Genomic DNA, 22,295 nt, shown 5'->3' with positions numbered 1-22,295 from the left:
GTTTGGGGTGGTAAAGGTGGAATGCAGTGAGCACTGGGAGAACTTATATTCTTAATGTAAGTATACTACATTCAAACCTCTTTGCCCTTGTTACCTCATTTAATTCTAATTAACAACCTAGTCTGTCTTATAGATGAGAAACATGAGGTTCAGAAAGCTTAAGTTGTTCAAAGCTGCACAATTCAAAGCCCTTGTCCGTCTGACACGAAAACCTATATTCTTTTCACAACTCCAAAAATCATTTATGTGGCCTGTGAATTTGTACAGAATACATAGGACAAAGAGAAGATTGTGCCCAGTAAGCCTAACCACAAAATTGGCTAACATTTTTTTTCTTAGTTAACAAATAGTTGTTTTGGACATATGGTTGGCCCTTGGACAATATGGAGGTTAGACGCACTGACCACAAAGACGAAAATCCATGTGTAATTTTTTACCCCCCCAAAACTTAACTACTAATAACCTACCGTTAACTTGAAGCCTTACTGATAACATAGTAGTAACACATATTTTATATGTCATATGTATTATATACTACATTACAATAAAGCAAGAGAAAAGAAAATGTTAAGAATATCATAGGAGTGCCTGGGTGACTCAGTCGGTTGAGTGTCTGACTTCGGCTCAGGTCATGAACTCATGGTTGGTGAGTTCAAGCCCCACGTCAGGCTCTGTACTGACTGCTCACAACCGGGAGCCTACTTCAGATTCTATGTCTCCCTCTCTCTCTGCCTCTCCCCCACTCACACTATGTCTCTCTCTCTCTCAAATATAAAGATTTAAAAAAATTAAAAGAATATCATAAAGATTGGGGTGCCTGGGTGGCTCAGGTGGTTAAGTGTCCAACTCTGGGTTTTGGCTCAGGTCATGATCTCATGGTTCGTGAGATCAAGCCCTGCGTATGGGCTCTGTGCTAACAGCATCCCAACCTGCTTGGGATTCTCTCTTTCTCTGCCTCTCTCACACTGATGAGCACACTTTCTTTCTCAAAATAAATACACTTAAAAAAAATATATCATAAGGATAATAAAAAAATAACACAAGGAAGAGAAAATACATTTTATTGTACTGTACTTACTGAAAATACCCATGTAAAAGTAAATGGGCTTGTGCAGTTCAAACCCGTGTTGTTCAAGGGTCAACTGTAATTTTTTTAACATTTATTCATTTTTGAAAGATAGAGACACAGCATGAGTAGGGGAGAGACAAAGAGAGAGACAGAGGGAGACACAGAAACTGAAGCAGGCTCCAGGCTCCTAACTGTCAGCAAAGAGCCCGACGCGGGGCTCGAACCCACTGACCACGAGATCATGACCTGAGCTAAAGTAGGATGCTTAACCGACTAATCCACCCAGGTGCCCCTGTAACTCTTAATTCAAGAAAATTATTTAGAATGATTGAATCTATAACTGAGAGAAGACAGTTCAACCTTGATACATCCAATATTGTGACACATGAAGTCTTTTTTTTTTTTTAAGATTTTTAAAAGTAACCTCTACACCTAATGTGGGGCTGAGACTCACAACCCCAAGATCAAGGGTCACATGCTCTAACAACTGAACCAACCAGGTGCCCCAGGAAGTCTTGAGTAAGTAAAAAACTCACTGTGTGGGGTGCCTGGGTGGCTCAGTAAGTTGGGCATCTGACTTCGGCTCAGGTCACGGTCTTGAGGTTCGTGAGTTTGAGCCCCATGTCAGGCTCTGTGCAGACAGCTCAGAGCCCGGAGCCTACTTCGGATTCTGTGTCTCTCTCTCTCTCTCTGCCCCCTCCCCTGCTCATTCTCATTCTCTCTCTCTCAAAAATGAACTAAAAAATAAAAAATAAATAAGTAAATAGTTATGCACGCTTTCATATGTTCACTCACAACTCTGGTTCCAATGACATTATTTTTATATAAGATTATGTTACTCAGCCACAATTTCTTCTATTTTCCTTGGAGATTTTTGGAACTTAGCCTCCACAGTGGGAGAATGCTAAAGGTCTATTAAAATGGAGTAACTGAGGGGTGCCTGGGTGGCTCAGTCAATTAAGCGTCTTTTGGCTCAGGTCATGATCTCGAGGTTCATGAGTTCAAACCCCACGTTGGGCTCTGTGCTGACAGCTCAGAGCCTGAAGCCTGCCTCTGATTCTGTGTCTCCCTCTCTCTCTCTGCCCCCTCCCCCGCTCATTCTCTCTCTCTCTCTCTCAAAAATAAATAAACATTAAAAAAAAATTCACTGTGTTTCCAGAGGAGTTGGAAGGTAAATTAGAAATCAGGATGTATTTTCTATGGAATTAAGCTATTCTCATTTGTGAAAAACTAATAGTGAAATGTTCAGTCTGTATTTTAATTTTAGTATTAACAAATGTTAGTTTTCTGTATGTCAAACTGTTATGGTTCAAATGATGAAGTGTTTTTAGCAGCTAAAATAAAGTCACCAGAGTAAGAAAAATGTTTCAAATATCAGTTTATCACTTGCATATTAACAACAATAAAAATAAGAATTTTCTGACAAAAGAATTTTAGTTCTAAAGTATTTGGACAGCTATCACTGAAATTTTCATTTTGACATAAGATGCAGCAGGATACGGAAGACACCAAAACAAAGCACAAAAGTTATATTAAAAATTATATTCTTCCTTACTTGGCTCATTACTAATCACATTTTCTGTAACTAATTGCAGTAGCTTACTAATAAGCTCCTGCATTAACAATCCAGGTTTATGCCACAAATACCTGTATTAAATAAACTTTAGGGTAATAATCCTCTATCCACATTAAAAAAAAAATCAGTAGCAATTATAAAACAGGTCAACAGGTAGTCGTGCATCTAAATCTGGTGTAATATTAAAAAATAGAGAAATCTATCTGTTCTTCTTGTGTTTTAGGGAACATCAAGAGGACTCAATTGTACAGAATTCTCCCCATCGATACTTCTTCCACCCTTGGCAATGACCCTGGGTTTTCTAGTGCCAAGTTCTACACCCATCGCAGGCTACTCAACGATAGGCTACATGCTCTCTTCCCCAGTAAGGTGGCAGGCATAGGCCAATGTCACTCTTTCTCTGTCTCCTTCCTCGGCCCTTCTACAACTACAGCCTATCGTTAAGTATTCTTTTTAAAACAATGTTATTTTCTATCCAAAATTCTAAACCATAGTCCATCCTCCATCTCTACATAAAACTATGTCAAGGCATGTTTTAAACTGACAATTACTACAGTGTAACATTACTAATACAAAAAAGGCAAATAGCCATAACTGAATACAAAAATTATGCAAATGTCGACTTGAGTGAAATCACTATTTTGAACTCCAAGATGTTTAATATAAACGTTTATAAAACTAATTATGAAACACAAAGACAATAGAAATATAAGTTATTTATTAATCAATCCACTTACAAAGCAGGTGGCTTAATGCAAGCTTATTGACATCTTCACATATGATCCATGGGAACATGTCTTCCACATACAGACAGTGACGTTACTGACTGATGCATTTGCAATCTGGGGCATATTAAGCATATTTAGACAAATAAAATTAGGCTATCCTGTATATGAAAGTATCTTGATAATATGCATCCTGAAGTGGATTAAAACTTTCTCCAAAGGAGAAATGTTAGTACGTTAACTTAACTTTATATTCTATATTATGCAGTAAATCTTAACTATAGAAATTAAAATTTTTAAATCAGTGATCGACTCTTGGTAATGTATGAAGTGGGCGTCTAAAACCAGAGCAACAGTAGGTTTGTGCCTCACAGTATCTGCAGATTTACTGTTTTCAAGTTTAAAGAGAAATAAAACAAGAGACATGTAGATTCAGCTGACTTTATTTATCTTTAAACTAATAAAATCCCTTAAAAGTGATCCTGGGACCTTTAGAAGTTCTATGAATGCATAGATACCTGCCAATGACTGCAATTCTAACTCCTGACTGAATGTGTTTATTACAAAATCAATGTTAAGCAGATATCGTTACTGTAACGTGCTTAGCAGAAGACTGAACAAAATTCTACATGTCTTCTTCAATTTCCCTAAAATTTTGTTAAATCTGCAAGTATGTACAATCCAGCTAATTGAAATTAATATTTAGTGTTCATCAGAGCTGTTTCACAGCAGCAAAAACTGAATCAGGGAAATAAAGTTCTAAATGATGTAGGAAAAAGATAAATACAATCAGAACAGCAGTCTATATGTATGATATCAATATTCAACTCTATCTGCGTTGTGCTGAAAGGAAAAGGATACACCAAGAACATGTCTATTGATCACTCTGGTGATGTGAATACCACCTGCATCTGATTGAATATGGTTTGTATTCTGTTCCCAGTATTAAGGATGGTATTTAACTCAGAACTCCATATTGTAAATATACAGCAGCCATTTTGTCCTAATTAAGGAATGTCTTAATACACAATATTATCATTTTCTAGAGGATCTTTATACATTAAACTAAAGCACATGATTGATTAAATTAAAGGTTAGTAATGGATAAAAAAAATTCATAATTCTCAAGACCTGGTACTATGTAAAAAACAAAAAGACCACAAAATTCTACTTACTAAAGCAGCTAATCTTGCCTGCAAGTTTAGGGTCACAAGCCCATAATATGTGCAAAGAAATGCAATACAAGGAACCATGCAAAAATACAGTAAAATGATACAGGAAAAATGTCAAACCTAGAAAAAAAAAGCTTTTATAAATACATCAAACTCAACTGTATACATAAACTGTAGGTCTAGCATTAGTTGTACCATATAGCAGAGCCGCACTCTAAATTCAAGGCTTCCAAATCTGCGCAGGTAAGTCACGCCATCTTTGGTTGACTGCAGTACCAGGAGGATGGGAATGAGAGGGAGGGCAAGAGTTCTGAGACATGGTGTCAACTTTCACTTGGCAGCTGGGCCTCAATGTCCACTCTGCATATGGGGCACTTCTTATTGGTGATCAACCACTGGTCAACACACACTTGGTGGAAAAGGTGCATACAGGGAAGGCGCCTATTATAGGCAAACAAAACAAAAAGCAAAAATTGCAAAAGTGAATTTCCTGACAATTACACGTAGCATTTATTTTCAAATAAATGATAACATGTAATAATCCATGACTGTTTTGTAGTTAGCAGGCATCTTCCCCTTTTGTAAAAAACAAACAAACAAACAAACAAACAAACACACAACACTTACACAGCTCTCTAACAAGTTACACCTATATTAACACTTTGGACAATATAATGTATAAATGACCACAATAATTAACTGTCACAACTATGAAATCAAATTATATGTAATCTTTACAATTTTAAGAACAACAATTACACTGGCAATTATTCTGATTTGGTTTCTATACATGAACTGCCAACACAGAAGTTGGCAGTATGTTCCCTGTTACATAATACTGAAATATATTTTTAATATCAAATCACTGCATTTATACAACACTTTAAAAATGTATTGCATTTAATTCTCTTTCAAAAACGTTAGAACTCATGTTGTAAATATAGCATGTCATACTAATTAAGGAATGTCTTAATATGCAAATATCATTTTCTACCTAGATGATCTTTATACCTTAAACTTGAGTACCTCACTGAATAAAGGCTAATAATATTGTTTTCATGGGATAATTGTTATATCCACTTAATACTATGCTACTCCTTTAGAGGTAGGTTAATCTGTTTTGTAATATATTTGCATTATCAAACCATGTTGTATACTTTGAAATTAATACATTATATGTCAATCATATCTCAATAAAAAAATTAGTGGAAAAAATAAAAGGTTAAGAAGTTAAGTGTACTACGCTAAGTTATCAGTGAGAAACTGAGAAATAAAGCTTCCAGGCAATACAGGATAATATTAAATCTAAGTGAACAGTGAGATAAAAGTTACTGACTTAAAAGTGTCCATGTATACTTCCATCCACTGTTAAAAGAGTTGTCATACATTTTCAGACTTCCTAATATTTTATAAAATTAGTAGCTAAAAAGAAGCGTTCCAATTACTGCTTGAACAGGATTGTCAGTGCTGTGAAAACAACTGCCTTCCATATTTATAAACCTTCACTGGAAATCCAGTGTTCTAAAATATCCTTACATGTGGTATGGTAGCCAATTGTTCATAATATTTTTTCTGTCTCTGCCAACTGAAGAAATATGATAAAGTTATCTTTATAAATTAGGGCAACAATATCATCATACAGTTCTGTTATATATGTTTCAGAACTTGTTTCATACGGCATTATGTTACGTTAGAAAAAAACACAATAGGAATAAAACAATTACTCAAGAGATTATAAAAAGAAAACGACTAAAATTAACAGTGGGTTAGCACAGTAACATTTCTAAACTGTGCAGCTGCAAAAAGAGAATTGTCCTATAAGTTGAGGGAAAATTTTAGGGCAAACCTAATTTACAAAAGATGCTGTAAGACAAACTGCATGCAGCTAATCTAGACTGCCCTCTTTAAGATTTGGAGAATACATTAATTTAACTGCCTTAGCCTCCCAAGCCTCCAAATTCTCCTTTCTGCAAGATTTACAGAAGACAATTTGACCACAAAATTTCCCTGGCCAAATCCTGGTGTGCTGTGTATTTCCCATTCCCATCCCTTTGTTGGTCATACAGAGACTCTCATCTTTCTATTCTTCCACTCACTAGAAGGGAATTCTACACTTCAGATACTGATAACAGGATATGCAAGCAGTAATCTTTATTTGGTTTCTCGTCTATTTTCAAATCAAATCTCTCGTACAGTCCTGACAACAGACTTTTAGATAATTAATGTCTAGTTACCTCACATCTTCACCTTCCTCTAAAATAGACAAACAGATAGTACATTTTTCCTCTGTGTCTTCCTCAGTCCCTTCTTCCCCATCTTGTTTGCAGTGCAGTTTCCTCTGTGAGAACCAATCAGTTGTTACCTTATTAGTAGAGATGACATTATTGAACAACTGAGTAAAGTCTGTGTTTATTTGAAAAACAAAAACAAAACAAAACCACACATTCACACCCACAACTTATTTCCCAGGTACAGCTGTCACAAATTAATGGATGAATTAAGTGACTACCACCACCTGTTCTTTTAAGACCTTTAAATAGCATGAAAAGCAAAATCAAATGTAACAGAAATTCATTAGTTTGAATTCACCAGTTTCTATTATTTGTAATCCACAATTAGGAGGATATACAACATGAACTCTATTTTTGTCCCATCATGAATACAGTTAAATGAATTTTATCTTACCAATGAATGGTTCAAATAATATCCAAATAAATTATTGCTAATTATATCATTAGCTTACATAGTTGAAAGGACTTAAATTTAATGGTAACACCTCACTAATACTCTTGGAAAACAAACAAAAACTACAAAGGCGGCAATTTTCATACTTTATTATTCTCTGTGTATCACAGGACATTGTTGCTTGTTGAAAGAAACTTATTTAATATGTCTGCACTTTAACTTCTAGATAGACTACTACATAAGGAGTGGAGGGTAGAATATAAAAAATGTATATCAATTAAATGTGCACATAAGTGACAGGCTCAATAATGGTATTGCCATATGATGAAGTTTTGTATAAGCTCTTAAAAAAGAATATGAGTGACTTGTGAGGGCTGAAAGAGAAGGAAAGGAAAATGTGCAAAACTGTGTGCATACCATCCACTTTGTGTTATTTCTGAAGGAGAAAGGAAAAACACATACATATGCACGTTATTGCAAATGCATACAAATATCTGGAACATTACCTAAGAAATCCTTAACTATGATTTTTCTTCTGGGAAGGAAGACTGGAGACAGCAGGGAAAGAAACTTCAAGTGTATATTTTTAGGCTTTCAATTAAAAAAATTTTTTTTCTTTAATGTTTATTTTTGAAAGAGAGAGAGAAAGAAAGAGAGAGAGAGAGGAGAGGGAGAAAACAAGTGGGGGAGGGCAGAGAGAGAGAGGGAGATACAGAATCCAAAGCAGGCTCCGGGCTCTGAGGTGTCCACACAGAGTGCAATGCAGGGCTCAAACTCCCAAACCGCCAGATCATGATCTGAGCCGAAGTCAGACGCTTAACCGACTGAACCACCCAGGTGCCCCAGGCTTTCAATTTTTTAAAAAACTATGTATGTGTTGTTTTGGTAATAAATAATAGGGTTGCTAGATTCCACAATCTCCAAAAAGGTCCATAGTATTAAATTGTATGTATTTCAATAATAATATAGACACTTCATAGAATAAATTCTTACCTTTTTGTATTTATGTGGATATGTACATCTTTCAATTGTCCCCTGGGATGCACCACGATTCACATTTCCTAATCTTTCTTCCAAATGAATCAGTTCCTGAAGGTAAAGGACAATTAGTATTAAAAACCAGGATGATTATTTCTTGAACAGCACTGTCAATATTGTAAAAGCAATGAAGTCCCATATTTATAAACCTGCAATATAAATACAGTGTTCAAAAAGCCATATATGCTAAGGCAAATCGTTGTTTGTAATTCTTTTCTCAGCCAACTGAAGTGGTATGACAAAGTTATCTTTACGGATTAGGGCAACATATTACTACAAGGTACTGTATGAGTCAGTAAGTATGAATGCCAGAAGAAGATGGAAATCATTGTAGTAAAATAGGGAAACAAATGAAACAAGTTTACTGACTCCAACTTCCAAAGTGACAATGAAGAAACAAAACAAAATTTCAAATATATTCAAATAATTTGTTTTTCCTGAAAATTCAAACAAGATAGTTAGCTACAAACCAAATTACTTGGGTTTTTTTCCTCCAATAATGTTTCTCTAAAAATGAGCTTAGTCAAAAGCAGTAAGTTTCCCCCACCCCAAATGTAATGGTATAGCTCTTTATCTGACATTTATATTGATTTAATTAATAAATACTTATACTCTTTTATATTAGGTATTTTCATTTATTCATCTTTAACTTTTGGGTACTTTAAAAAAAATTTTTTTTTCAACGTTTATTTATTTTTGGGACAGAGAGAGACAGAGCATGAACGGGGGAGGGGCAGAGAGAGAGGGAGACACAGAATCGGAAACAGGCTCCAGGCTCTGAGCCATCAGCCCAGAGCCTGACGCGGGGCGCGAACTCACGGACCGCGAGATCGTGACCTGGCTGAAGTCGGACGCTTAACCGACTGCGCCACCCAGGTGCCCCCGGGTACTTTTTGATACCAAGATAAATATCGCTTATAAATCTTTCTGTGATAACCCCCAGAAGTAGTATCAACAATTCAGATCCCCAGCCACCATGGCAATCCTATTCAACTGTGAATACTAAGAATACATACATCATATATTCTCTCTCTACATTAAAGAGAGTACTAAAGATACCGTTGCAAATTATCTCATTAATTTTATTACACACCTCAAAATTGCCCCTGAAAGGACCTCTGAATGATGTTCCATCCAATCCTGATGAAATGTAACGAATATGAGGGTAGCCTGCCATGTCAGGAACCTATTTTAATAGAAGAGATAGGCTAAATCAAGTAAGAGTAGGCTCAAGTTTTAACACACTAAATAATTGAGACACAATTCTCTCCATTCGGCTAGTCACAAAATTGAACTTCAGTAAGTATATATAACTACAAGTTTGCGCTCTGTAAAAGGATTAAGTTCCTCTTCAAATATAATCTCGTAAGGTAACACTTAAAATATAATAAAAAAAAACAAAAACAAAAACAAAACAAGAATAGCTGTTCCATGAGATAACAAATTGTTTTAATAAATTGTTTTATTTTGCACAAAGACTCCTAAATAGAAAATACCCAAAGTTAAGACTGCTGCTCTTAGTAGCCTAAAAGCATAAAGACTAAAACCTTCGTAAAATTTTGTCACTTTCAGAGAACTTTATTAAATCATAGTAAGAAATCAAAATGCACAAAATTTTCCAATGAAACTTATTTCCCTTACTCTAACTTCCTAACGGCAATAGGTACCCTACTGCTTTTTTTGTTTGGTTCTGTTAGTGAAAGTTATTTTTTTTAATGTTTTATTTTATTTTTGAAAGAGAGAGAGAGTACAGAGAAAGGCAAAGGGAGAGAGGGGGACAAAGGATCCAAAGTGGGCTCTATGCTGACAGCAGCAAGCCCAATGTGGGGCTCGAACTTACAAACCATGAGACCATAACCTGAGCCAAAGTCAGACCTCAACCAACTGAGCCCACCCAGGTGCCCCTGTTAATGAAAGTTTTAACAGTGTTTTCTGATTCTTCTGTGAGGTGTACTCAATCCTCATTATTCATGGATCCCTTGTGAATTTGCCTACTTGATAAAATTTATTTGTAACTCCAAAATTAATACCCGTGCTCTCTCAATCATTTGTGGACATGCACAGCAGCAAAAAACTCGAGTTGTCCCATTTCCATCTAGGGTAGAACAAGGCTCTGCCTTCTTCTTTCAGCTCTTATACTATAAACATGGGTCTTTTTTGCGGTCTATTTAGTGCCGTGCTTTCCCCATTTTTGTGCTTTTTACCGGTGACTTTGCTGTTCAAAATGGCCACAAGCATAATGCTTAAATGCGGACTAGTGCAAGAAGGCTTCAATATGCCTTATGGACAAAACGAGCGTAGATAAGCTTCATTCAGGCATGAGTTTTGCTGGCCCATGAGCTCAATGTTAACAACTCAATAATATATAATATAATAATAATAATGGTATCAGGACACCTGATACTTTGATGTCCAAAATGGACATCAAAACAAGATTATATACTGACTGGCTGTTGTTAGCAGATCAACACTGTGACCAGATGCTTGCAGTAACCTAAACTTGCATTTACCACAAGAAAAATGGCTCTATAGTTACTTCCTCAGTGTCTGCACAACTTTGCAGAATGTAAGTACCGTGCTTAACAAGAGTAGGCTGGGGCGCCTGGGTGGCTCAATTGGGTAATCGTCCGACTTCGGCTCAGGTCATGATCTCGCACTTTGGGAGTTCGAGCCCCATGTCGGGCTCTGTGCTGACAGCTCAGAGCCTGGAGCCGGTTTCAGACTCTGTGTCTCCCTCTCTCTCTGCCCCTCCCCAGCTCGCACTCTGACTCTTGCTCTCTCAAAAATAAATAAACATTTAAAAAGTTAAAAAAAAAAAAAGAGTAGACTGTATTAGGAAAGGGAGATTCTAGGACAGAGCACTGTTCTTCCATCTTTATTTTTTTCTTAAGTTTACTCATTTATTTTGAGAGAGAAAGATAGAGAGTACGACGAGGGGGAGGAGCGGCAGAGAGAGAGACACAGAGAGAGAGAAAATCCCTAGCAGGTTCCGTGCTGTCAGTTCAGAGTCCGACATGGGGCTCAATCTCACCAACCGCGAGATTATGACCTGAGCCAAAATCAACAGCTGGACGTTCAAATGACTGAGCCACTAAGGGGCCCCAATTCTTTCATCTTTATAAAATCTCCAATATTATTTTTTAGTGAGCTTCCACTGAATCACAACATGCTTTTAGCAAGTTTATAGCTTTAAAAGACAATTCATACATGGTAAAGAATTTAAAATAAGCAATAACTTTTAACCGTCAAATAGATTATTTAAATATCTGCAACTTTCCTTATGATCAAAATCAATACTACCCACCTCTCAGCAGATAACCCAACCTCCTACACATCTCCAAGGAAAATAAAAAATCAGAAAGGAACTCCTGCCCCTCAAATTACTTAAACCTGCTCTTACCCTATACCCCTCCCTTAGTCTCCTTTGTTCCGGAGTCCCAGTTTCTTGGGGGGGCAGCTTTAGCTGTTATTGTCGAGTGACCCCCATGCCTAAGATCTTTAAATACCAACTTACTCAGAGTTCCTTGTGCTTATGCTGTTTGACAGCTCCTTATATGCTATAACCACTGTAAAGTACTACTCCCAACTCCAAAGTCTAAGTCGTAGGTATGACAGAGCATCCTGGAAACCATTCCTGCAGTGTCTTTACCCTCACAAAACAAAACAGCTCCCTACTCTATACCACTTTTATAACCAGTAGGTATCATGAATAGCAAATTCAATCTATCTTTGCTGAACTTGTTCTGTAGAACCCAAATTGGTACTGACAAGATCTGAGTCTGTTCAAATTAGAGAATTAGGAAAGTCCTTCTGCAGATCAGAAAATAAAGAATGAATGCATCATAACAGAACCACTAGCAGTTTTGACAAAATAAAGCGTATGTCCTAGTGACAGTGGAAAGACTGTCATCTTGGTATAAAAGAAAAATCTTGGTCATTTTTTATATTAAGAAGAGTACATTTCACAATGCAAATACAAATACAGATTTCAATAGATCTAGTTTTTTATGGCACAATTTCAGTCTAATAATTCTCAAATTCTATTAAAACACCGATATCAATTCAGAATATTTTTAAAAATTTCCAGCAAAATATTTAACTTTTCTTAGAAAAGAATACTTTTAGAAGGAGAATAGGTGACAATTCTGATATTTTCCTCCTTTACCATTAAAGGAAGAGCTCCTAGTTGTAAGTGGTGAAGTCGAGGTGGCGCGTGGTAATGGGCCAAGTGAGGGTGCAGCGCTCCAGGCGTGTAAGTGGCCGCAGTCACTCCAGCTTCAATCCCCAGCTCCCTGACGAAGGAGGAGAACACTTTAACGTTTAGCCATCCTTAGAGTGTCTTTATTATCAACAGAAACGGGGGAGCGTGTTTGCATTTTTTAGAGTAACCTAAAGTTTCTTAACTGACACAGCTGAGAAAAAGATAATTTACCCCCAAAACTTAACTATTCAGCAATTAAAACTCAAAAATTCAGTTCTGTGACTATGAGAAGCAAAGCATTTGTACTCAGTTTCACATCCTACAAAGGAAGGAAATATTCAACGAATTACCCTTAAGGTTCCTTCCAATCTAAAAGTCTGATTCTACTTGAGGAACATACAAAATATAGGGTTTAGTTTTCTGGTTTATATGAATGTTACAGATGCTCCCAGGACTTGTGTTTGTTGGACAGTGTCTCTGGGTTACTGTCAACAGGAAAATTAGAAGAACCAACATTTCTATACCTTTTAAAGCAAGGTCAAACAAAATTCTAGAAAGAGTAAAATTGGTAAATGCCAAATTTTCATTTATTGATTCTCATTTTATGTTTTGCCTCAAATGTCATCGTGGACCAAGATCTCAATGACTGCCTACAGACAATGGATTCAGAAAGAAAAATTAATGCAACTCTGCTTCCATTTCTCTAAAAAAGACCACACTCCTAGGAGGATGCAGGCTCCATTTCCCTTGTCAATAAGCAGGGGTTGGTGGTGGTAAAGCAGATCTGAGTACAGAGGTGGTGGTGAGGGGGGTGGATAAGGAAGTTGTGAGAGTAAGATCCATTTAGGGAGTTAACTTTAATGGCAGATACTTCCAAAAAACAATTAACAAAAAAGCTCTACTCTCATTTGACATGGTTCTCTGACCCAGAACTCAAGTTCCTCTTTCCACTCCAAGTTTCTATAACTTGCCCAGAGACAGTGTCTCACAGCTAAGCTGGAATTCAGCCTCTCCATTCTGTATGACATTCCACTACAAAGCATCTGTTCTGATAGTTTTACCACAGGCTCCTGAGCGTAACTTTGAAATAAACATGATACTGACCAGGCAGATCTCTCTGGAGCCTGTCGAGGATGTGAGGACATAGTCTGAGGCACATGAATATGATGCCCATGACCATAGTTTGGGTGCATCCTATGTGGATGGGGTGGGGGCCGTTCATGTGCCCGCCTGGAAACACAGAACACAAAAAGACCACTGGAAATAATTGAATAATTGGTTATTTCTTAATGTAGAAAAAAAAATCTAGTATTATTACAAACATCTATAAATCAGTCATAAATTTACTTCTATAACAATATATTATAAAAATATAATCTACTGATTAATAAATCAAGACACCCTAACCCCACAAATCTCAATGCTCATTTATTACAATGTCTCCAATTCAAATATCCTCCAAGGAAAAATTTTAACATTATCTTGTATGCTTTCCCTACAGCAGATATTTTACACAGAGTAACAGGAAATGAGTAGAAACAGAATTTTAAAAATTAAACACCCTAGCAAATGCTGCAGGCACAAAATAAGGGAGGAAAATGGAAACTTTTATTTTGCTTTGCTTTTATACTGTGATGACATTTACCCATTTTAATGACTAAAACTTACTTTAAGAGAAAAAACTTTTAACCTTGTGCACTGTTTTCAAACACATGCAAATACATGTTAACACATCTCGGAAACGGAGATTAACTCCATTCACATCTTTATTCTGTATCCCAGATTATTATATTCTCTTCGTCTAAAGTCAGCCACATTTATAAATGTAAATAGTCATAAAATTTTAAACAAAAGATTCCAAGTATTCATTTTTATAGTCTAATTCTTATTTTCTACCACTTTCTAACATATTTACAGGTTTTCATGTGTAAGCTTAATGATTTAAAACGTAATTTTTTCTAGATACTGGAAGATATAAATTTTAAATTGCCAACTTTTAATATAAAGAGTTACTATATTAGCATGCCAGTAATAGCCAGAGATTCTGGAAATAACCTTACATAACTAAAGAAAGAATTTATACATGTGGTAGATTAATTAGATCAAGAATTCTGCAAACAAACAAAAAAGGAAAGCGTTTTTGCAAACATATTCTGAAAAGGGCCAAATGGTAAATATTGCTGGCTGTTTAGGCTGTATGGCCTCTATTTCAACTACTCAATTTAGTCTTTGTGGTGTGAAAGAACACACAGACAATACATAAATGAACAAGCATAGCTGTTGACCTATAAAACTCTATTTACAAAAACAGGCAAGCAGAATTAGAGCAATACAGTTTGCTACCATGAATTAGAAAATCATATCCTCACTTTTTAAAAGAAAACAAAAAGTTCATTTATATATAGTCTTTCCATGATGTTTGGAGAGTACAATACTTTAATACTTAAATTTATAAATAAACAGGTAAAGAATACTATTTTTTCAATGTCAGTTGTTGAAAATTCTACTAGTACTCTTCTTCCCTCTGGAATAAATCAAATTAAGTCTTGACAACTTTATATGCTGTTCCTCAGGATCATCGATTTTAACATGAATCTTTACTATGTGATATTGAAGAAACCGACAAGAGACTGGTTTACAAAAATAAATGACCCTGGGTCATACCCTGAAAATGGTTTGATTTCTTTAAATAGCCTGATATTGACTTGTTTTGTCAAGCTACCTACAACTCAGGACAAGAACAAGGAAGATTCTAGTTAGTAAAGAATAATTTCCTAGTGAGCTGAGGATTCAGCATAGTTCCATCACTTCTAAAGATTTTAGTTTTAAAAACTAACAGCAATAGAAGGGAGAGGAACACAGCGTGATCGTCTTTTAGAAAACAGAAAACATACGTTGGATGCTGCATCATCCTCCTCCTTTGAACTTCCATCCTCTGCATCACTTCATGAGGATGCAGTCTCTGTGCTGCAGGTGCCGCGGCTGGGATGTGGTGTGAGATTGGCTGGTGTGTGGGAGGAAGATGCTGAGGGATTGGTGCAGCTGTACTGGCTAAATGAGTCGGGGGTGGGGGTGCCACAGGGTGAGATGTTGCATGAGAAGATATCTGAGAATGGAAAGCATGTACAGGATGAGGAATAACATAATCCACTTGAGGTGGAGGCTGAGTCTGAGGAGGAGGGTTTCCATGAGAGTGGGGACAGGCAGAGGCTTGATGATGAAGTGGTCTTGTCAAGGAGGCATCTGTAAAAAAAATGTAGGCACCATGCAGTTGAGCATATATTGCTGTTACATATTCCTTTTGTAGTTTACAAACATATTAGTACACGTTTAATTTTTATGGATACTGTATCAATGCTTGAGTCTGCTCAATTCTGCTTTACAACCTGCTTTCTTCTTTGAATAATCTTAGGTATCTTCTCATGTCAATATATATAGCTTCTCATGTCAATATATCACAGCTTCACAGCATTCTATTATAGGGATACACCAACATTTATTAAAGAAATCGCCATTGATAAAAATGGGAAACCCAACACTAAACATCTGTGTGTATGACGCCTCTTGTACTCTTTCATATACATATGCACCAGTGCATGTGCACACGCACGTGCGCGCGCGCGCACACACTCTCTACTCACGGTTTTTGTAGCATAAATTCCTATAAATAGTTCTTAGTCTGAGAAAAATCTTTTAAAACTCAGATATCAGTCAACAAAATACCCTTCCCAAAAGGTTACTATAATTAATATTTCAGTGAACAGCATACAAGAGTACCTGAAACCCTATACTACTAATTTTTTTAAATGACAATCAGAAAAATCTTATATTTATTAACCACTTATATTTCTTCCCAGAATATCTATTCATATTCTTAGGCTATCATTCACCTTTTTCTCAATGATTTACAAGTATTCTTTGTATACATGGAAAGTTTGTCATAATAAGGTATAAACATTTTTCCAAATTGTCTTCTGTTAATTTTGTTTTACCATATATGCAAGTTTTTTGCTTTTGTCAAATGTAGAATTGACACTTTCACAAATATGTAAATCTTGCTTTCCTTTATGATTACTAGTTATAGAGCACTACAAAGAGAAAAGGAACTTGAGAGTTCTTCTGGACAAGACTGCAAAGATATTCTTTTATTGCTGCTTTTCTCTCTCCCTGCCCCAGGCCACTTTTCCTGAGCTATAGTAAGAAGATGAAGGGGCATATTTTCAAAGAACCTGAAATGGAAATTAGCCTTAATAAAGATGGTTTCCCCCATTTCTTCGTTATGTTTCAAAGTGGCTGCTGAAAAGTCCCTCTGAGGAATACACATCTCTCTTACTGGAGGAGATATGCATCTTTTTGAGGTCTAAAAATATGTTTGTTTCTTCCTTGGATTTCAGCCTCAATTTCACTGTATTTGGAAGATTTTCTTGGAGTCTGGTATGGAAGTATAGCCATTCTCTAGTTTCATGACAGAAGAATTACCTTGAATTTTAATCCTTTTGATTCACCGTTTGTTCAGCATGAATGAATAGGTAAGCATGAACTCATTTCAACCACATTTTCAAAGGACACCTTACTAGCATGTATTTAAAGGAATTTTTAAGTGATTTTCTAAATATCATATTTTCAAATCTAGGCTTTACTCCAAGCCTCCAAACTCAGTACCTGGTCATAAAAAAAGAAGTCGCTATGTTTTACCATTGTTAGCTATCTTTCCTCAAATTCAGAGCATTTTTTCCAGTTTCAATTCAAAGTTTTCAATTTCTATAATCATTAGGCAAGAAATAATATTGACAAATATTACAAAATTTTAAAGTTTTGTTTCAGAATGAATCAATTTATTTAACTCTTCAGCAATCATTTCATTTTTCAGCTTTATTGAGATATGATTAACAAATACAATTATATATATTTAAAGTGTACAATGATGATTTGACATACATATACTTTGTGAAATGATTACCACAATCAGGTTCATTAACACATCCATTACCTCACAAGTTACCATCTTTTGTGTGTGTCTGGTGAAAGTTCAGCCATTACTATAATTCACTATATATTCCAAACAAAACAGATTGCTAACCACTGTAGAAAGGTGACATTCTGCATTCCCACAGACCATTTCCCTTCCTTCTCTATTTTATGTGTTGACAGTTAAAAAAAAAAGTTCTTGATATTGTTTCCTGAAAGTTCAACATGTCACTTTGACCCAGCAGCAATCACACTCCTAGAAGTTACCCTACAGACTAAAAAACTACAATGTGATCATCAACAGAGAACTGATTTAATATACAATGGGATATTATGAGGGTATTGAGAATAGCAACCTAGATTTTTATGTGCTAATATGGAAAAAAATCTAAGATGGACTATTAAAATATTTTTAAAAATGAAAAAAAAACCCAACAAACAGAGGCAAATAATATGTTATGATCCCACTTTTTTTTTTTAAAGGAGAGACATATATATACTTTTGTGTGTACAAAGAAAACTTCTGAAAGGTTTTATAAGCTACAATTAGCAATAATCGTGCTTCAGATAAACCTCATTGGCTACGATACTGCCACTGTGCAAAGCTAGGTTTTATAAGCTACCAACAGTTGTCACCTTCAATGTATCAAGGTAAGTGGTATGTGAGAAGGGCCATTAACTTCCCATTTATGTCATTCTGTAGTTTGAACTTCTTACGATGTAAAGAAAGTTACTTTTATAATAAAAGTAAAACAAATTTACATCTAAAACACTTCTTTATTAGGGCAAAATAGGTTCCCTTTAAATTGCTAAATATATTATTTTTTGGGAGGGGGAAGAAAACCACACATTTTGGGTTCCTAATAAAAGACGATCAATTAAAGATAAATATCAATAGGTATCACAAAACAGCCTGTACATTATACCAGTGCTCATACATAGAATTTGCTCATTGGTCAATACTTTGCAAAAACTGTTTCAAAACCTGTTTTCTAACTTATACTGTACATCTTAAGTTGTATTATTGAAAAGGTAAATGATATATCACCAGGTTTCACTGTACAAATTCTGGATTGACTCCAGCTGTGTGTGCAAAACCCAGATTTTTAAAATTATTGGAATGGAAGAAGTCTAATGAGATATGTAACTGAAAATTATCCCTTGCATGTAATCAGAACAAAAGCAAATGTTCTTGCCAACTTCCTAATTTACTCCTGGCAGTGAATTTCCAGTGTTTGTTTTTTTTTTTTTTTTAAACCAAAGTATCTATTAAGTTTCCATTTGATTATTAGCCTGTAATATAACAAAGTAGTAAATATGTGTTGCACAGCCTAAGAGTATCTCTCATTTCTTTTTTTTTTTAAATTTTTTTTTTTTGAACGTTTATTTATTTTTGGGACAGAGAGAGACAGAGCATGAACGGGGGAGGGGCAGAGAGAGAGGGAGACACAGAATCTGAAACAGGCTCCAGGCTCCGAGCCATCAGCCCAGAGCCCGACGCGGGGCTCGAACTCGCGGACCGCGAGATCGTGACCTGGCTGAAGTCGGACGCTTAACCGACTGCGCCACCCAGGCGCCCCTTGAGTATCTCTCATTTCTTATGATACTCAGATACCAAACAGATTTCAATTTCTTCAGAAAAGCCACATCTGGCTCTATTAATTGCCTGCATCAAATGAATACAGAAATCTTTTTGCATTCGGCCAAGCTTTCTGTGCAGTTGTTCTCTCATATGCCTCAGCTGACCCTCAGAATTTTTAGTCAAAACTCACTTTCCTGTGCCTAGCAACAACTACTGAACTTTCAAATTGCCAGTTATTCCTAAAGGATAAATCTCAATCTCTTAAAATTTCCTTTCATAGGAATCTAAGGTGCCATTCAATGTACTTCAATTTCATGTATTAAAATGCAAATATTAAAATGTAAGAGACAAAATATAATACTTTTATTTCCTTGATGTTTTTAAACAACACCTGTTCTATTTAACTTAGAAGATTGTTTTGGGAATGCGGGGTGAAGAAAGAATGAAATGGAAAAAAATACACCCCAGTCTCAGGCCAAGGATATACCAAAAATGTACCAATTAGGATTAATGAAAGGTTATTTCATGGAGGAATGTACAATGGTTCATTTATATGCCTCTAAGTTCTTTGCCTGTTAAGTTTATACTTACAAGGAGGTGGCATATAATGTCGACATGATGACAGTGAGGCTTGTGGAGGGGGCTGGGGCTGGGGCTGCGCAACCATGCTTGATCCATAGCCATCTATGGATAATGGCTGACTCGGGGCAGCAGCAGCAGCCTGATGGCCAAAGATTGCAGCTCGGGAAGAAGAAACAGGGCAGCAGGGGTCAAATGCAGACGCTCCATGAAAACCACCACTTCCATGACTTCTGATACCATTGTTGCTCAGGTCTACTGGCAATGCCTGCTGTATAAAGAGGAACTGTATTTTATTTTTCTGAAGTTTGGTCCACTGTTTCATGTTGTATTATAGAAGTATTCCAAATGCAATCCAGAAAAATAGAATCTCTGAATTAAAAATTTGAAAATGGTGAAATTTTTAGTATGAAGACCTATTCAGCACCAAAACAACAACAACAACAACAACAACAACAACAACAACAACAAATACTATGTATATCCTGGATTGTAAAAACTGTAGTGGTTATATCAGTTTTTAAAACTCAAGCATAGGATCACGCTACAAGATAAACAAAAATTAATTAATATATTATTTTAAGGTCTATTTCTCTTCCATCCTCTAGATCTTAGAGAGAAATAAACTTTAAAATAATACATCCATATTCTTCTTTACCCTCAAATTTTGATTATTAATTTAGGACTCCTTTGGAAAACGTAAAACCACACCAATGAAGATTAAGGATTCTAGGTAAAAGCTTGTCTGTCCTGTTTCTGAACTGTGTATAGCAAGCACTCAACTAAAACTCTAATAACGCAAACATTATCCAAGACAATAAAGGGTGGAAGATTATTCAAGATGAACTATGAGCCAGCTATGCCTCATAACCTTTTCATTTACTAAAAAATTAAAAGTACGATTTAAGACAAGTCCCTTTACTAAGCTGAAAAATAAACCAGACTCTAGATTCCATGTCCATTCACCAGTAATTAAGTTTCTCCTCCAAAGCATTTTGAAAAGTCCTAAGTAAAACACTTCACTTGATTTCAATCTACTCTAGGGCAGATTACAAAAACCAAATTGTCCCTTTGTATTCTTAAATAATTGATTTTTAACGTTTATTTATTTTGAGACAGAGACAGAGCATGAACAGGGGAGGGGCAGAGAGAGAGGGAGACACAGAATCGGAAGCAGGCTCCAGGCTCTGAGCCATCAGCTGAGAGCCCTATGCGGCTCTCGGACTCACGGACCGCGGGATCGTGACCCGAGCTGAAGTTGGACGCTTAACCGACTGAGCCACCCAGGCACCCCAATTCTTAAGTAATTTAAATACAAGTTTTTACTTAGTGTTGAGTATAGCTGTAATTTTTAAAATGTAATTAAAGGGGCACCTGGGTGGCTCAGTCGGTTAAGCATCCAACTTCGGCTCAGGTCATGATCTCACGGTCCCCGTGAGTTCGAGCCTCGCGTCGGGCTCTGTGCTGACCGCTCAGAGCCTGGAGCCTGTTTCAGACTCTGTGTCTCCCTCTCTCTCTGCCCCTCCCCTGTTCATGCTCTGTCTCTCTCTGTCTCAAAAATAAATAAGCGTTAAAATTTAAAATAAATAAATAAATAAATAAAATGTAATTAAAGAAAATAATAATTTGATGTTATATTTGAAATTATATGCAAGAACTGTTCAACACTGGAAGCTGAGGAGCTGGAGATGAAGAAAGCTAGGGAACTGCATTTATTAGAGGCTGAAGTCACCCAGCAGTCCTTAGAGGAATCACAGTGGTCTCTGTACTTGCAATGGACTTGTGGCTCTAGGGATAACAGAAACAAAAGGAGCTCGGACTGTTAAAAGGGAAGGAGAATGATGGCTCAGGAGAAGCAGTGGGAAGGTGAAAAAGAACTCCTTTCTTCTTCCGTATCATGTGTCTACAATCAAGCAAACATCTGGGCTCTTTCTTTTGAGTTGGCAAATACAATGTATGTCCCTTGATTTGGGGAATAAGGCTTAAGAAAAATACTGTAAGATTGTGAATTTATATCCCTTCCCTATTTTCCTATTTAGGCTAAGATTTGGCAAATGGACTAGATTATCAACATACTATGAAGATGAGCAAATTTCCTATCTTTTTCTCCAGTCAGTGATTAAGAACACTCGCAGAGAGTGAGTAAAGTAGGGTGAATATCCTCCTAGAAGGAAATGAGGGTAAAGTTAAAAGTAAAGAATCAAAAGAGAAAGGGGAAAAAAACTACAAAGAGAACCCTCTTCACAATTCTAACAGTTCAGTCAATTCTTACTCTAGAAGGAAAAGAGTGGGTAAGCAAGATGGGTACAGAAATGCAAGTATTACTTTACAAAGGTGATAAGGAATGCAAAACACTAACTGAACTGTTCTCTCAAAAGAGAACGCTACATCCAAAGGAGCAGTAAAGGCTAGAGAGTCAAGTGACTGCGGAACCTTCTCTGTTATCAGGCCTAATCCTCCTCAACTTTTTCTGCCTACCCACAATCTGGCACTAATCGTAACACATCTACACAATCAGAAATCCTCAGATCAGTTTGCTTACCCCACTCCTCCACCTCCTGTTGTGCCCACACAAGTCTCAACTGGAGATACCTGATGTTATCTCATGAGCATGTGGCTGATTTCAGAGGCCTCTAAATGTCTATATGAGTTCCAAATTGTTTTTACCGTCAAAACTTGACTCTCTGTTCTCCTTCATAC

General features: G+C 36.3%; 1 protein-coding gene and 1 non-coding gene across 8 annotated transcripts in view; both read right to left on the bottom strand.

Annotated features, from left to right (window-relative positions):
- Positions 1-3,341: 3,341 nt before the first annotated feature.
- The window catches only part of RNF111 (ring finger protein 111), a 129,772-nt gene continuing 110,818 nt past the window's right edge, over positions 3,342-22,295 (bottom strand). For 4 of the 7 annotated variants that reach the window (XM_086710812.1, XM_086710811.1, XM_086710810.1 and 1 more), the window contains 8 exons: positions 19,608-19,866; positions 15,361-15,709; positions 13,571-13,723; positions 12,431-12,557; positions 9,359-9,451; positions 8,221-8,316; positions 6,777-6,904; positions 3,342-4,983 (listed from right to left, as the gene is read on the bottom strand). In XM_086710812.1, the coding sequence (XP_086566938.1) occupies positions 4,866-4,983; positions 6,777-6,904; positions 8,221-8,316; positions 9,359-9,451; positions 12,431-12,557; positions 13,571-13,723; positions 15,361-15,709; positions 19,608-19,866 (1,323 nt within the window). In that variant the 3' untranslated portion in view covers positions 3,342-4,865. The remainder of the gene's footprint in view (positions 4,984-6,776; positions 6,905-8,220; positions 8,317-9,358; positions 9,452-12,430; positions 12,558-13,570; positions 13,724-15,360; positions 15,710-19,607; positions 19,867-22,295) is intronic. The other 3 variants (XM_025919072.2, XM_025919073.2, XM_025919074.2) reach the window with 3 other exon arrangements.
- Positions 17,906-18,041, bottom strand: LOC112856516 (U4 spliceosomal RNA). The gene has a single exon (XR_003223094.2). It is a non-coding gene; the product is annotated as a U4 spliceosomal RNA (small nuclear RNA).

Source organism: Puma concolor, chromosome B3 (genome assembly GCF_028749965.1).
Source record: "Puma concolor isolate L17-30 chromosome B3, mPumCon1.1.hap2, whole genome shotgun sequence".
In the NCBI taxonomy this organism is placed as follows: domain Eukaryota; kingdom Metazoa; phylum Chordata; class Mammalia; order Carnivora; family Felidae; genus Puma; species Puma concolor.
This window is presented reverse-complemented; position numbering and strand designations above follow the sequence as displayed.